General features: G+C 38.3%; 1 protein-coding gene across 1 annotated transcript; it reads right to left on the reverse strand.

Annotated features, from left to right (window-relative positions):
* Nucleotides 1–736: 736 nt before the first annotated feature.
* On the reverse strand, nucleotides 737–15,251 carry LOC139723704 (high affinity choline transporter 1-like). The gene is made up of 8 exons (XM_071634926.1): nucleotides 15,086–15,251; nucleotides 10,597–10,710; nucleotides 9,359–9,514; nucleotides 8,200–8,348; nucleotides 6,866–6,991; nucleotides 5,414–5,567; nucleotides 3,263–3,480; nucleotides 737–1,231 (listed from the first exon to the last, which is right to left on the reverse strand). The coding sequence occupies exons 1-8, from the start codon at nucleotides 15,249–15,251 to the stop codon at nucleotides 737–739; spliced, it is 1,578 nt and encodes a 525-aa protein (XP_071491027.1).
* Between the last annotated feature and the right edge of the window lie 828 nt (nucleotides 15,252–16,079).

Consider the following 16,079-nt stretch of genomic DNA (forward strand, 5'->3'; position numbering starts at 1 on the left):
ACAAAGCGAACGGAAAGATGCTATAATGGGCCTTTTATGCACCGTTACACACACTTACAAAAACATTTCCGCATGTAATGACCTGTTCTTCGCTAAAAATTTTCCACTCTAAATTCTCAATGCAGCATTTTTTTTTCTTTTTCTTTTTTTTTTAGTAAATATGACCAGTGTGTGCCTTCGGATGCGTATTGTCATTGGGAGTATCTTCAAATGCAATGACTTTTCTTTTTGATATATTTCGTATATTGGTATTTTTATCCTAAATCAATTTCATCGATATTCTTTCACAGGCTCCTCAATAATATTTCTTCCGTGTTAATACATGCACGATGCAAATGATGCAATGGTTATTTCTTTTTCTCACTCTTTGCTTTCAGCGGGTTATCTACCTTAGTATACTGTATGCTCTACCTTATCATACCCATGTTGTCCTAAAACCCTTACTATTATCCTAAGCTTATTTTGTTCGTTTTGTCCCCATATATACATGTATAGGGAAACCTGGAAATACATGGATTAAACTGAGAAACCAAACATCAATTGCTGATGAAGTTTTATTAATGGCAGAAACAGTTTTGTCATATGACGTGAAATGAAATAAAGAGAACAAAGAAAATATAGATATTTGGCATGGCATGCATGAAGGCATTCTGTCCAAAACTCAAAATTGAATCTTAACTACTGTTTGTGTTGCCAGAAGTTTGTATTCCAGCCGCATGGTCTTGTAAAACTGAAATCATCCCTTGCACTCCTTGAGCTCCTGATCAACAGAAACATATTTCGCTTGATCAGTGCTTTTCTCTCCGAAACATTTGAAGACGTCCCACTTTTTGCTGAGGTACTCCCTCTCAAACACGAAGGAAGCGGCATAGGACACCAGTATGGACGTGAGCAGCGAAACGAGCATGCATAGCGTGCGGAACGGGAATCGCTGGCCGTACTCCTCATCGTAGAACGGGTAGTGAATGAGGGCGGGCAACTTCAGCGCAGGCTCCCCGCCGGCCAGTCGGAGAAACAGGCCCAAAGTGAAAGCCGTGAACGACCCGTACGTGTTAGACTTGTCCACGTGGATGACGCACACGAGCTGGGGGAAGAGGATGACGTAGACGAAGTCGGAGCAGAGCACGAAGAGGGCATAGATGGAAGATACGGTCAGAGCCATGATGGTAGCGACTACGGTCACGACGATCACGAACAAGCGCATAAGCCACATCAGTTCCCTCTCAGATGCCTGCAAATAATTACAGCCGTTCAGAATTTAGTGATATTTATCAGTACATTACAGGGATGATTTTCAGGTTTTCACTTTTTGGGAGATAATTAGAAACCGCTTATATGGAATACTAAAGAGCATATCAATTCTAAGTGGTATTCACAGTTTATTTGATGAAAATCGCTTTTGCAATGGCTGAGATATCCAAAAACAAAGTAAAACAAAGTGGTCCTAATAAAAGGTGGGTCCCACTTTTTATTAGGACCACGTCGGTTTTTTTAATACCTTAGTTTACCTTAATTGTCATCAAATAAGCTTTGAACTTCTCTTAGAATTGTATGCTCTTTAATATTTTATATAATTGGTTTATAATCACCTCGCGAACAGTTAAAGGGATGGTAGAGTTTTGGTTGAGACCTAATTTTAGGTTTCTGACATTTTTTGGTGAGATAATGAGAAACCTCTTGTGAAATATGAAAGAGCATGTAATTTCATAAGGAATTCTACATTTATTTGATGAAAATTGGTTTTGAAATGGCTGAGATATCCAAAACAGAGCGATTCTAATAAGTGTGGGACCCACAATTTATTACGATCGCTTTGTTTTACTTTGTTTTTGGATGTTTCAGTCATTCCAAACCCGATTTTCTTCAAATAAACTTTGAATTCCTCTTGAATTGGAATGCTCTGTACTATTTCATAAGTGTTTTCTTGGTATCTCGCAAAAAGTTAAAAGCCCAATTCTCATCTCCACCAATACTGTACCATCCCTTTAAAACCAGAACCGCCATCTCAACCAAAACTACACCATTCCTTTAAGCCTACGCATGTGCAACATGATGTCAAATCGATTGCGCAGTCTCATTGCGGTAAAGTGTGAATTGATTTGAGGAAGAAATTGAATTCTTCAAAGCAAATGACTGGGTGTCATAATCATGACCTATAGTCCCATTCAGAACCATGAAGACCAAGTGTCTTACTTTATAAACTTTCACACGGCTTCCAAACAGCGAGACCGGATAGGCATATCAAGATTCAGAACCATTGGCCCTTTCCACTTACCCATTACAAAAGCTGTAGTTTCATACTCAAGATACACAGCCTCTTCAGAGAAGTATAGTGTTCTCCCCACTGCTCTCTGCAGGCTTAAATCATCCTTCCCAAGTTCCAAGTACTCACAGACCGGGGGGGGGGGGGAGGAGTTCATAAAGCTGTTCGTAAAGTTACGAACGACTTATGAGCGACTGGTGATCAGTTCTTGTGCTGAATTATGGAAATTCTGATGAGTATAGCACATCAGAACTGATCACCAGTCGCTCGTAAGTTGTTCGTAACTTTACGAACAGCTTTATGAAACAGGGCCCAGATGTATGTTTCTTCCAGCTATAGGACATAATACAGTTTGTGTTTGTTTGTTTTTTTCCCCTTTGAAGGTATAGCCTACTGTGCGTCGGGCGGAATTTAAACTCACTGTCTCCAATGTAAGAGGCCAGGGCCATGTTGCATCAGAAGATGAAATCAAACATAAGTCAGAAAGTAAAACACAAGTATCTGAACATTCAGTTCTGATTGGCTGGTATCTGACTTATGATTGATTTACTTATTCATGTTTGATTGCATCTTTTTAAGTATAACAAGGGCCCACGTAGATCCTTCTTTTCCACAATATCCCCATGCTTCTATTTGAATGTTGGCTAATGGAAAAATCTTATTCGTGGGTCATACTCATGACGTCATGATTGTTTTTTGTTTGTTTGTCTGTTTGTTTGTTTGCTCTTCCTGGGATGCGAATGAAATACACACCGTGCATATACTTAGTACTCTCACCACCAATATCTCATGGTTCATAACGATTGTAAATGACAATCTTGCCTGTGATCAAGGGCTGCGATATAGTCATAGTGTGGGAGAAGTCGTGGGGAGCTTAGAAAGATACGATATAACTCAACCGTTCATAAAAAGGAGAGACATTTATCATTTCTGACGTTTATTATCGCAATAACACTGACTCTAAGATTGTAATAATCCTAGTAATAGCTAACTTCGTACATTGGGTCTGAAGATGTTGCGGTAAATGTTCCGCGTCCACATCGAACTGGTGGAGAGAATCGAAGAGTCCGTGGACGACATGACGGCGGCCGAGATGGCGCCGAGGCCCAGAAAGGCCACGAACGGCGGGGTCAGGTACTGGACGACTGCTGGGAGGACGATGTTCGGCTCCTGGTATGGATCTGTCACGTTCAGGTCGATTCCCGTCATTCCCCAATCTGGAGGGTGGATGGATATCAGTGAACGAAAAGCAGGTAGATGCGAGCATCTTAAACTGTGAAACCAGAAATATTCGCGGCATGAGATTTTCACGAATTGCTACTGGCATTCAGTGCATACAATGTAGACAAGAACTTTTGAGTGCATCTTAACTTTGCGAATCTTGGCTATCCTCGCGAAATTCGGAGAAAATTTAATTCACGCGAAAATTATTCTTTTTTACAGCATTATGATATATGTGTGGGGGATGTTGATGGATAATTTTAACTGAATGCAGTCGTCTAATGTTCGCAGACGGATTTGTTTTGCATCAGAAAGCTAACAATAAATAAGCAGCACACTTACCACATTAAATTTAATGTCATCAGTTTCGAGCTGTAAGTTGTTAACTTTTCCAAATTCGTGGGGCGGGCTAAGGTTAAGTCGCACTTCTCAATGAATCTAATTGTTCTCTAATTTCATAAATCTTAAAAGAATGTGATGGAAAAACACTAATGATAAGAGGACAGAGGACATATTCTTTCTGTGTCATTCAATTAGCTTCTGTTGATTGTTTGCTCCGGAAAAAGTCTCACGTTTTTCTTGGTTCCATGACATTTGCTCCTCTGACAATTGCTCCCATGAAATATCTGCACGCTAAAGCCAAACATAAAACCTATACCCACAAACATAATCCTAATCCTCACATCAAACTAAACCTAAAACTCTCTCACAGCCCTAATCCTAACCCTTTAGTCCTTGGAGAAAATAAGACCGGAGCAGTAAGTGGTATAGGAACAAATGTTGTGTCACCGTTTTTCCTATTATAATCGCCACACATCAATTTCAGAGACCTGCATTGCACATCATAATAGATTATGACACATGTAAACGATATGATGAATCGCATTTGACTATTATTGAACACTAGTATGGAATAAACACTGGATTTTCGTAAGCGTGGATACATAGTACCACGTACAGTGACCGATTACTTAGTATAGTAATCTTACACTCACTTAACGTTTTCGTGTCGGAAAGTCAAATAGCGTCGAAATTTCATGCATGTCAACACTGGCCTGTATAGGCAAGACTCGTGAGAAAGACTACTGTGTGATGGAGAATTTTCTCAGTTTGTGATGTATAATATAATCATCGCAGTGGTGGATCCAAGGGGGAGCGCACCGGGCGCGCGTCCCCTTTATTTTTTGTTAAAACAAAAGAAAGAAAAAGCAAAAAACAAAAAAAAAAGTGGGGGAGGGGTGCGAGTGCCGCTTTACGGAATTCCTGGATCCGCCCCTGCATCGTCAAGGGAGCGCTTTGTAAATGTTCGTTATAACTTAGTGTTGCCATAGCACTGATCAAGTCACTAATTGCATAATAGTTCCACGGTTAAATGGGGGTGGGGGGGGGGGGGTGGGGGAGGTTCCCAAATTATACATATGGATTGAATGAATGCAGCAATTTTCGCATAGAACACATCCATGAAGTTTGAGGAAAAATAGGACAATACATTCACACGTTATGATTTTTTTTAAATAGATAAAATTGAACATAGATTTTCACTTTTCTCGCATAACAAAAGAACACATGACTTGCCTCTGACAGAAGGTAAGGTGAATGATATCACCCTTAACATATGTCAGTGACAAGTCGATGGATTATGTACTTTTTTTCAACCAAAAAAAAAATTAAATTTTGTGAAATTCTCTTTATTGATTTTTATATAATTGTTCTACGCATATTGTGACATCATAAACTGCAGGAGTCTTCTCATCCAGCAGTGACTGCGCAGATCCTTCATAACTTTTGAACGGATTGTCAGATTTTCCTCAAAACCGTCACTGATGTGTACTACTAACATAATATTGCTGCATTTATTCATTCCAAATGTATAATTATGAAGGTCAACTTGTCCTTTAAAATAGGCTGAAGCCGCAGAAGCGCACTCACCCGTACTTGCCCCAACAGCTCCCATAACGTAAGCAGGTACACTCATCACGAGACAACCGAAGGCCGCTATGATTGTCGAGTACTTGGCCTGGGTGGGAGTTTTGGCGGACAGAGCCCTCTGGTAGAAGGCCTGCCATGGTACGCCACCAAAGATCTGCCAAATACCACAGACACACACCCACACACACACATATATATATATATAATGATACACATACACACGCAAAGGCCAACAAAGAAACAACAACGATACAAACCAACTTAAAGGCGTAATACGCAACATTAATTTCGTTTTGTTCACCTAGCATATAATAGCATGTTGCCCCGTTTTAGTCCAAAGGTACAACTGGTCGTTTAATTTTATCATACCATAAGGAGTTAAAGCAATATCAAATATTATGTGATTCAATGTGTACTGCCCCCGGTTCAATAGGTCTATGCTATGAATCAGTACGAACCAACATAGTACAGATAAATAAAACAAAACAACGAATTTGCTGAAATTATTAACTACAAGTATCTGCACTACTTGTATAACATATTGTAATACTTGTACATCTATTCCCTCATCAAGCTAAACACAGCCTGTGTCATTGTGATGATCGACATTCAGTATGATTATCATGATTTGATTTAGATGAATGCCAAAATGGCAATGCTATACAACGATTTGGATCCCAACGTAAGAACAACGTACTCAGCAAAAGTCAAACACATGAACGATGCTCCTGTCAGTGAAGAAACATTGTATCGACATGAAAGAAAACTTTGACTACTCGGCATAAATGCCGTAAAAAGAGAGAAATGAATTGCGATATTAAGTTGATCTATTTAAAGTGTAGTTATTGTTGTCTTAAAATCAAAAGCACAAGAAAATCTTCTTGCAAGAAGCACTGAAAATTACTTTCATCCAGTTTTGGTTACCCAACGTACAGCGCTAAACAAACAAGCAAACAAAAATATCAACAAATTGCGAAATTTCATTTGGCACCCCAAGGTACAAAAATCGTATTACATGGCGCTCACGAAAAGGAAAAAAAAAAGAAAAGAAAAAAGAAAAATTTCCATGGAACCGTTAAATTCAGGTTGGTGATGCAAGGTAGCCCATTGTGTTGATGTAAGTTGCAAGAATGCAATAATGGCGATATTGTCATGAGAAGCTCAAACTATCGAAATCAGACAATTTCTGCCGACTTGTTTCCTTCTGCTGCCATGAATTTACTGATTTCTTTTAGCCTTTCAAGCACGTATTCTTTATCTCTTCATTAATCAGGTGGTATAGATCATCGCAAGTGTTTATCTGATTGGAGATTTATTCAGGGAGATATGAAACAAAACGAATTGAATCAAAGGCAGGAGAGTATATAATAGCGGGAGAGAGGGAGGGAGGAAAGGGGGTATGGATGAAGGCAGAGGGCAAAAATTGTGAGTTGGTGCATGCCTGCGATTTACCAAGAGCATAACGATGTCGAACCACACTCCAGCATCCTCAGGGTTCAGCTGACCCAGCCAGCTATCCTTGGTCTCCCCCAGGGAAGTCACGGCGTCGTTGGTCAATGCAAAGGGCAGGCACAGCCACTGCAAGAGGGTAAAGAGTTCCAAAAAACATTGAAGTTGACGACATTCGGAAAGCTGATGACCGGTTGTTGTGCAGTGGTATACAGGTCTTCCAAACAACGTTCTTCCGCCCCCCCCTCAACTCCTCATTCATCTTTTAATAATTAGAATCATTGAACTTGCCAGTACAAACTTCTATCTATTTCAGCTCTCTGCCCCATGTGTAGTTATCGAATAAGATATCTTCCTTACAGTATATAAAAGCCATCAATCAGTCTGCCTGCTTTTGTACTATATTCAGTCATCTTCCTCTCAATTTATCCCGGCATCCACCTCACCTGTGGGTCATCTTATCTTCTTCACTCCGTCTCATCATGCATCTTATCATGCTCTCCTCTTCCATCTGCTTTTGACATGACCACACTGAATGTCATGACGACCCCATTTTGTCAGATCTATGAAGCTCTTCATCCTTTGATAACCCATTCTCTCCCTATATCCGTCCTCCCCTCCCTCCCTTCCTCCCTCCCTTCCTCCCCCTCACTCTTCATGCATTATGTGTGCATTTTCTTGAGATTCAAAGAAGACGCGTGATGCTGTTGCCATGGCAACGGACGCCAACCATCCTTTCATTTCTTGTGTGTGTGTGTGTGTGTGTGTGTGTGATTTCCGGCAACACTGCATGCCATGCACGAGTGAGCATCTCAGTCATTTTTCTGTGAAACTGGAATCTAAAACTTCCAAGCACTTTAACATTCAGATGTGTTAGGACAATGACATGGCAACCTCACCACCAGGTAAACCTATCCCAAATACTTTTCTCTATTCACTGATACGGATCTGCCTTGGTATCTTGCTTTCTTCTGAACTAAGCGACAGGCTACTGCAAAACAACAACAACAACAACGACAATCAAAGAAAACAGTTATACTACTGTAGAGGTTATTGTCATGCAGTTATAAAAAGTGTAATGAATGTTCAGAATTTGCTCTTTTGTAATTGCAGAAAATATCTTAGATGTATCATAATGTAGGCTAAATAGCACAGTCTACGAGAATCTTTAGCGTATTAAAGGAGGCAGACTTAACCAGAAGAAGTATTGTATTCAATGGCGCCATTCTTTTATAGTTAATCTGCTAAATCCAACCGATCGCGTACAAGTAAAAACGTAAAACCGTCCGGATGTTTTCATTTCACACTGAAAAAACCCCAAAGATATGAGTGATTACCAGGCCAAAGAAGATGAGACAGAGTTGTACAACATCTGTGTACGCCACGGAGTAGAGACCGCCGAAAAACGTGTAGAACCCCGCGATGCAGGCCGATATAATGACAGCCAAATCTTGGTTCATGTCTATGATCACAGCGATTGTTGATCCTTTGGAGAGCATGGGTACAATCGGTCTTTGATTAAGATTATGGCCAAAATATGAATGCAATATAAGATCATTCATACGATATCAATACAAACGCAAACAAAGGAAAACTGACCAGAAATGAAAATCATATTTTCTTCGCTCAATTTATTTTACTTACAATTATGAGAAAGAGGGCAAAGTTAAGTATAAAAATGTGAAGCGCAGGAATTGGTATAATATAAGTGATATTACTCACGTATATAATGGCAGGATGTTTTGTGATACAACTGAACTATACATATATACATCAAATGTGATAATTCGAACATATTTCAAATCACTGCTCCCAATGTAAACAGTTATTCAATCATTTTCTGTCCCATTCAAATTTCTTCGCCTATCCGTATGCGCTGCAAACTGTTATTACTACTACTGCTGCCTTGAATCGGAATTGCAACTGGTTAAAAGTTGGTTTAATTAAAAGAAACTAGTTAATGTATAAGCAAAACAGTGAGAATTTGACATAAGTCGGATAATGAATTTAGTTAATAGATTTAGAAGTTTCACTAAATTCATAAAACATTTCTCGAGCATAGTGTGAATATAAAAATGAGTGAGTTGATAATGTCATCCCCTCACAACTTACCACATAATTTGTACACAAAATCTTGAATTTTTTAAATTTAAACATAACCTAACCAAATAATAAAGGAGCAATACAAAAGTGCAACAATCATGGTTGCATACACAGTACAGAAAAGGCAGAACATTTGATTTAACATGGAAGCAGAAGACCGTCAACATAAGCATGGCTTGACTGGGCTGATGGCCTCATTTGGAATGTAGCTCAGGTTTGCCTCGAACAAAGGACTTTTTTTGTTGTTGTTGTTAATTGCAATAGTATGTTATATAGTGGAAGAAATATGTGAGGAAGTGCTGTGCGAGTGCAGTAAACGAGGGAAACATGTGATAAAATAAGGGAAAACATCACGCATGAATGAGGAATGGAAAAATAAAATAGACATCTTACCAAGGGCGGACAATATGGCGGCACACCAGAGCAGTTCTCCCATCAAGGCAGGGAGGAAGAGGATACCTCCCATACGATCTCCGTATTTGATCTGGAATGGGTCTATCATGGTGACGTATTTTGCCGCTCGCATCTTTTCCGCAAAGAATATTCCATCTTGCAAGCATGCAGAATGTGTGTAGGAGTGTGAGAGATAGATTGATATAAAGAGATAGATAGATAGGTAGATGGGTAGATAGATAGATAGACAGATAGATAGATAGTTTAATATATAAATAGATAGATAGATAGGTAGATAGATAGATAGATAGATAGATAGATAAATAGAGGAAGGGAGAAAGAAATAGAGGTCCATTTCAGACAAATTCCAGTTTGACTTCAGTGAAGAAAAATCAAACGATATGAATAAAGTGAATCTATGCTGCTAAAAGTATAGGGAAAATCTAGAATTTCAAATGCCTTTATTCATGTTGGTCACAACCATTATGCAAATTAGATGAGGTAATACGGCCTCTAGTCTGAATATGCCATTGTTGTTTGCACTCTATAATCTTCAACACTAACTTCCGTTCATGAACATTAGTTCGTAAGAAACGCATCTGCATCATAACTAAAGTGGCAATAAAAAAGTCGAATAATTGCTCTAAGTTACATTGTATACATCACATCAGTTCCCCGGGAATTTCCCCTTAATATTTTCCAAGCCCTTATAACAAAGATCATTGTGTTTCTTGGATGGGATGCTGCATACAAGACATTTTCTTAAAGGCATGATTTACCATTCGCAGATGAAACCCAGCATTATAGTGCTTTGAAATAGTTCTAAAATGTGAGTTAGGGATCGAAACAACCACTGTAAAAATTTGAATCGGTAAAATCGAGGTTTAGCACTGTTAAGTATACAAAATGTGAACAATACTTATTATGAAAATGTTTCCAGACTAAAGTGTCTACAGTTACGGTTTATTGAGAAAATACAGATATCTCCTTATATTTTAAACTTTATCATTGCTTTACTGTGAAAATTTTATGTGATAGGATGTTTTGTGGTACGACAGACCTACACATATGCATTAAATGTCATACTTTGATTTTTGTCTAAAATCACTGTTCCCAAATATAAACATGACCTTTAAGCGGATGAAAGGCAGACCTCCTGGCACAAAGCACAATGAGACGAGACATAATTATCTATTCTAACGTTTTATTCGTACATTCAGTATTGCAATGCGACTCACTGATGATGTAGCTGATGCTGTAGCCCCAGGGTGCTTGTGCCCAGACGAGGCCCCATCCTGGTGTGAATACAATCTCAGCCGTGCCGTTAATGTAACCCCCTCCAACCCAAGTGGCTACAAAGAAAAAGAAAAAGGAAAAGAAAAAAAAAGAAAAAAAAAACAACTAACACATATTGTAAGTAAAACGCAACTGTTCTCTCCTGTGTTCTTTTGTCTGTCCCTTTGCCCGACTTTGTTGCCGTTCTGTAAGAGTGCATGGTTTCAAATGACACTGAAAACTCCCTAACACTTTAAACGAGTGTACGGCGTTCTGAACATAATCAATCCCATCATCTTCTCTTCTTTTTTCATAATTCCTTTCTATTTCTTAAATCAAAGTTGTCTGAGTATTTACCTGATAAGGACGAAAAGGCATCCATCGTTCAATTCAGTTATACCTTATTTCCATCAAACAATAAGTGATATATTTTACAAAGAATTAAATTTGACAAATTGTATCGTTTTACATTATTTGTAAGCAGTGCAACTAATAAGGCATTATACAAAGTAATGTACGAGAATGTACTATGATGAGAGAAACAGTGCATACTTTGCAATGGTGACAAAAATTGAATTCAGCTACCGAAGAAAGTAATCTACTGAAAAGCGGAGCTTGGAAGAGGTTAAACACTCTATGAACAATATGCAAATAACAAAAATATCCAAACTTTATCGATGTACACTTGAGCAATTGATAGCTAATATTATAATAATATGATGCAGGTATGTATTAATATAAAAGCACATAGCAGACAGTGCGTGTTTGAAAGTACAGTACTGAGGAAATGCAAACATGAAGTAGGATATCAATGTTATGGCAGCAGTCACCATTCGTTCAGCGTATGTACCAGGAAATATGCTGACAAAAACAACAACATGCATGGTCATGCCCCCCCCCCTGCCCAAAGGGAAAAAAAATGAATGACAAACGTCCGAAAACGACTGCAAAAACCTATAATTTACCTTGCGTATAATGTAACGTGAAAATAACAAGAAGGTATTGATATATTGTTCAGACTGCAAATTTGTATTTCGGTCAAAAACCTCTATCGCTTTTACTCGGCGGTCATCATCTTTCCAACAAGGGGCGTCGATTCGGAGTCATGATGGGGGGGGGGGGGGGCGAGGGGGACTTGGAGGATATGTGCGAGAAAACCGAGCAATCGAGCAAGGTGAGGGTGTGGGAGGGGGTGTCCTCTCTCTCCACCCCCTCCCCACAAGAGAGAAATTTTGAATTTCAGAACTAAACTTAAACGATCTGGTGCACACTTTGTGTTGTGGTGAAATATTGTGTGTGTGTTTTCAATAAAAAAGTAAGAAAAAGAAATATGAAATGTGAAATATGAATGGCTTACATCGCAGCATCTCCACCTCTTGTTCAGCGTATGCGTCATCATAGTGTACTAAGTCTATAGATAGGTGGACGGAGTGGGGATGGATTCTAAAAACGCAAAACTTTATCACTTTTGAGGCAGATTCTTTTCTTACGCATAAAGTGGGAATGGGAATAGGAAGGTCAATGAACAGAACGGAATGGTAAATGCCTGAGAGCTTGTGTGTTTTCAGAATTTCGATGAAAACGACTTTTTGTCGAATATTCAAAAATTTGTCAATCCTACTACATTGTGTACTAAGTCTATGGAGGGGAACCGAGTAAGGAAGGGTGTGTGTGTGTGGGGGGGGGGGGGGAGGCTGGCTTTCCCCTCCAACACGAGGAAGCTTGTAATTGTAATAATTGCAATTCAACGACCTAATGCACACTTCTGTGGGAATATTTGGAAAACTGTCAATCGTAAAAGTGTAGCAATAGTCTATGCACGGAGGGTAGACAAGCACAGAGAGGGTGTGGGAGGATATATCCCCAACGCCTCCCATACGAGCAAGCTTGTGCATTTTTAGAATTGATATGAAATGATGTTGTACATAAATTTTTGATGGAATATTTGGGAAATTGTCAATAAAAAAATTATACAACATCTATGAAACTTGTTTATTTGTCTGATATTTTTGTCTATTTCTCTAAAAACCAAAGTTGATATCATTATGACATTGTATCTAATGTTTTGTTGAAACTCATGTGATTCAGCGTTACTTGAAATATTGTGTACTCATGTAAGCGTTATGCATAGTGCTTTGTATTACTTTATATAAAAATAAAATCTTTTCGATTGAATTGAATTGAATTGAATTGAATGAGATTGAACTGAACTGAATTGAATTGAATTGAATTGAATTAAATCAAATCCAATTAAATTAGATTGAATTGAATTAAACTGAACTGAATTGAATTGAATTAGATTGAATTAAATTGAATTAAATTGAATTGAATTGAACTAAATTGAATTGAACTGAATTGAATTGAAACCGAACAGGTGGAGGGCTCATTGGAAAGGGATAGCCCCCCTCAAACATGAGGGAATATTATCACTTTTGAAATTGACTGAGAGATCTGGTGCATACTTTGGATGAAAGTTACGGAATTAGTCTCTTTCAAACTGTACTAAATCAAATTCTGTGGAGAGGGACCGAGCGGGGAAAGCGTATGGCTGGTAGGGAGTATATTTCCCTTCCACGCGAGGAAGATTATGCATTTGAGGAATTATATATATATATATATATATGTATATATATATATATATATATATATATATATATATACATCGCTGAGAAGAGTTTTTGTTGCGCATGGTAAGATATTGAAGAACATTTGCAGCTTGAAAATATAGGCATGGTTGGTTTTTTTTTTCTTTTTTTCAAAGAGAATATGCATGAAGTAAACGAAATCGGGTCATGTTGAACAAATCACATGACCCCGATATAGTTAATTTTAGAGAAATCTACTTTAATCATTAGTTTTGCTTATTGTACGTTAAAGGACAAGTACACTTTAACTGAGATGTGAATTGAGTAGATGCAGCAATATCAGTAGGACACATAGGTGAAAGTTTGGGAAAAATGGGAAAATCCGTTCGAAGTTTTGAATTGTTAACATTTCTGTGCAGTCACTGCTGAATGAGAAGACTATACTCTATGCAGTTTATGATGTCACACATGTGTCACAAACGTAGAACAATATCAGGGAAATAAAGAATTCCATGAAACTTAATTCTCTTTAACTCCTTATATGTGCCAATGTGTCAAATATGCACAAATTTCACGCACAAATCTACGGACCGATAATCAATATAACACACCAAGGGTAAATATACAGATTCCCTTGATTATTGTAACTGACGCATGTTGAGAATAATATCATTCCCCCTGCCTTCCGAGAGAAGAAAGTTCATTGCTCTTGTCATGCGTGAAAAGTGAAAATATGTTGAATTTTCTTTATACTGTCGTTCCACACATAATGAAATCACATGCTGTACTAGTCTTCTCATCCAGCGATGGCGGCACTGTGCCTTCAAAAATTCATAAATTTTGAACCGATTGTGGGTTTTTCCTCAAACTTTCACTCATGGGTTCTACTAATATTGCTGCATTCTCCCAATCAACATATTGTATATGAAGGTAAACTTTTCCCAAGTTTTGTTATCGATTAGTGAAATACATATCATTGTAATATATTGCGTTAATTTCAGCAGATGATAACCTTAGGTGTTTTTTGTTCTTTTGTTTGTTCGTTTATTCATTTATTTACTTAAAGCATGCGATGAATAGCACTGTGCTTAATTTGTATCAAATACATGCTGGTCTTTCTATAGCCACCTGTCGATATCCAACTTGGCTCTTGAGAAACCGATTAAAAGATATACAGTTCACTTGAAGCAAACAGATCCCTGCTCTTTTGTTCCTTTGTCTATCTTGAGTTCGATCAGATCTTATTGAGTTATCTTAAATTGGACGGGACATACACTGCAAACGCGTAATTTCAATTTCGCGATGAAACAAGACCTCTGATTGTAATCATTGATTAGATGTTGTTATTGATGTTGTTGTACTTTTGTGAAGTACATGAAGACAAACCGATTTTCATCATCTATCATGTCTTTTCGTATTTTTTTTCTACGACTAGCTGTTAATATAACCCCTTTTCTTACAATTTTCATTTCCATCCTTTATGGGCAACATTCCATGGGGTGTTTCACAAAGAATCTATTGCCGATCTAATTTAAGATCAACTTAAAATTACGGTATGCTGTGCGTGTCTTCAACGGTCTTCTTAACTCCTAATAAAATGAAAAACGTTTAAAACATTTTTTAATGCAGCCAGTACTAGTCAAAATAGAAAAAATGCCAAAGAAATTTTTAAAAGTATGTTTTGAGAACAATTTGAAGTGGTTTCTCAGAGGCGGATAAAACTGTAAAGGAAAACCAGTGTCATACCATAGTTTAAAGTCAGTCTTAATTTTGAAGATTGACCTTAGATTCCTCGTGAAACACCCTCATTATTATAACGTAATGCTTTAATATCTCTCCGTCAGCGGAGGTGGCGATTACGTCTTACCCACGAGGGTGAAAAACCCGACCAGCCACCCGACGTCCCTCCCGGCGGTCATGGCCTCCTCGCTGCTGTTGCGTTGCTTGGCCTTACGGGATGCCCATAGCCCGACGACGAGAATGACTAGATAGAAGACTATCATTCCCGCTATTCCGCCCCAGTTTACCGCCATTGTCGTCGGGAGTTTCTTCAAGTGGTAAATTGTTGAAAATTCTCTGTCGATATCACTCGATACACCCACGATATCTGTATCGTGGATACTGATAAAATAAGAAATTATGTCTTGATTTTACCAATCTTTCTCACCCCTTACACAGATTTAGAATTGATGTAGAATAGCAAATAATAAAACATTGAAAGAATACAAAGAGTCTCCGGCGAAATAATGAGTACATTGTAGTGTCACAAAACAGGTGTCACAGTCTAGGAAACTTCTATTGGAAGAAACAAAGCCCCGTTCTGATCACGTGCACACACCCACAGACAACTCACACACGCACGCACACACACACACACACACACACACACACGCACACACACACAATCCGATCGCCGTCAATGATGATTTTGTACCTCGATCATTGTATACGATCAAGTCATTAACAGATTGAAAATGACTTTTCATTTAAAAGTACAAGCAGCAGTAATGGTAACAATTATGTTGAACGACCTGCCAATGAAAGAAAAACGCAACTGGAACATAAAGTTACAGTAACAAAAAAAGACACCCCCCCCCAAAAAAAAAAAAAAACTGCTCACACCAACAGAAAAAAGAATGTACCATAGGTATAGAATCCGACTTCAAAGCAATGTAACTTATGACGGGGGGGGGGGGGGGGGGGGCTTCAAAAGAAGATCAAAAACACTTTCAATGGTTTATGTAATGAGCCAAGAGCATAAATTAACTTTTGTTCGACATACTTGAAGTCCCCAGTTAGAGATTACAATAAAAAACAGTACTAAAACCGAATTGGTCTATACACTTGCGTGATGTTCATTA

This window comes from Diadema antillarum, unplaced genomic scaffold, assembly GCF_040938485.1.
Source record: "Diadema antillarum isolate AM-2024a unplaced genomic scaffold, OU_Dant_1.0 scf00000197, whole genome shotgun sequence".
NCBI classification, from domain to species: Eukaryota; Metazoa; Echinodermata; class Echinoidea; order Diadematoida; family Diadematidae; genus Diadema; species Diadema antillarum.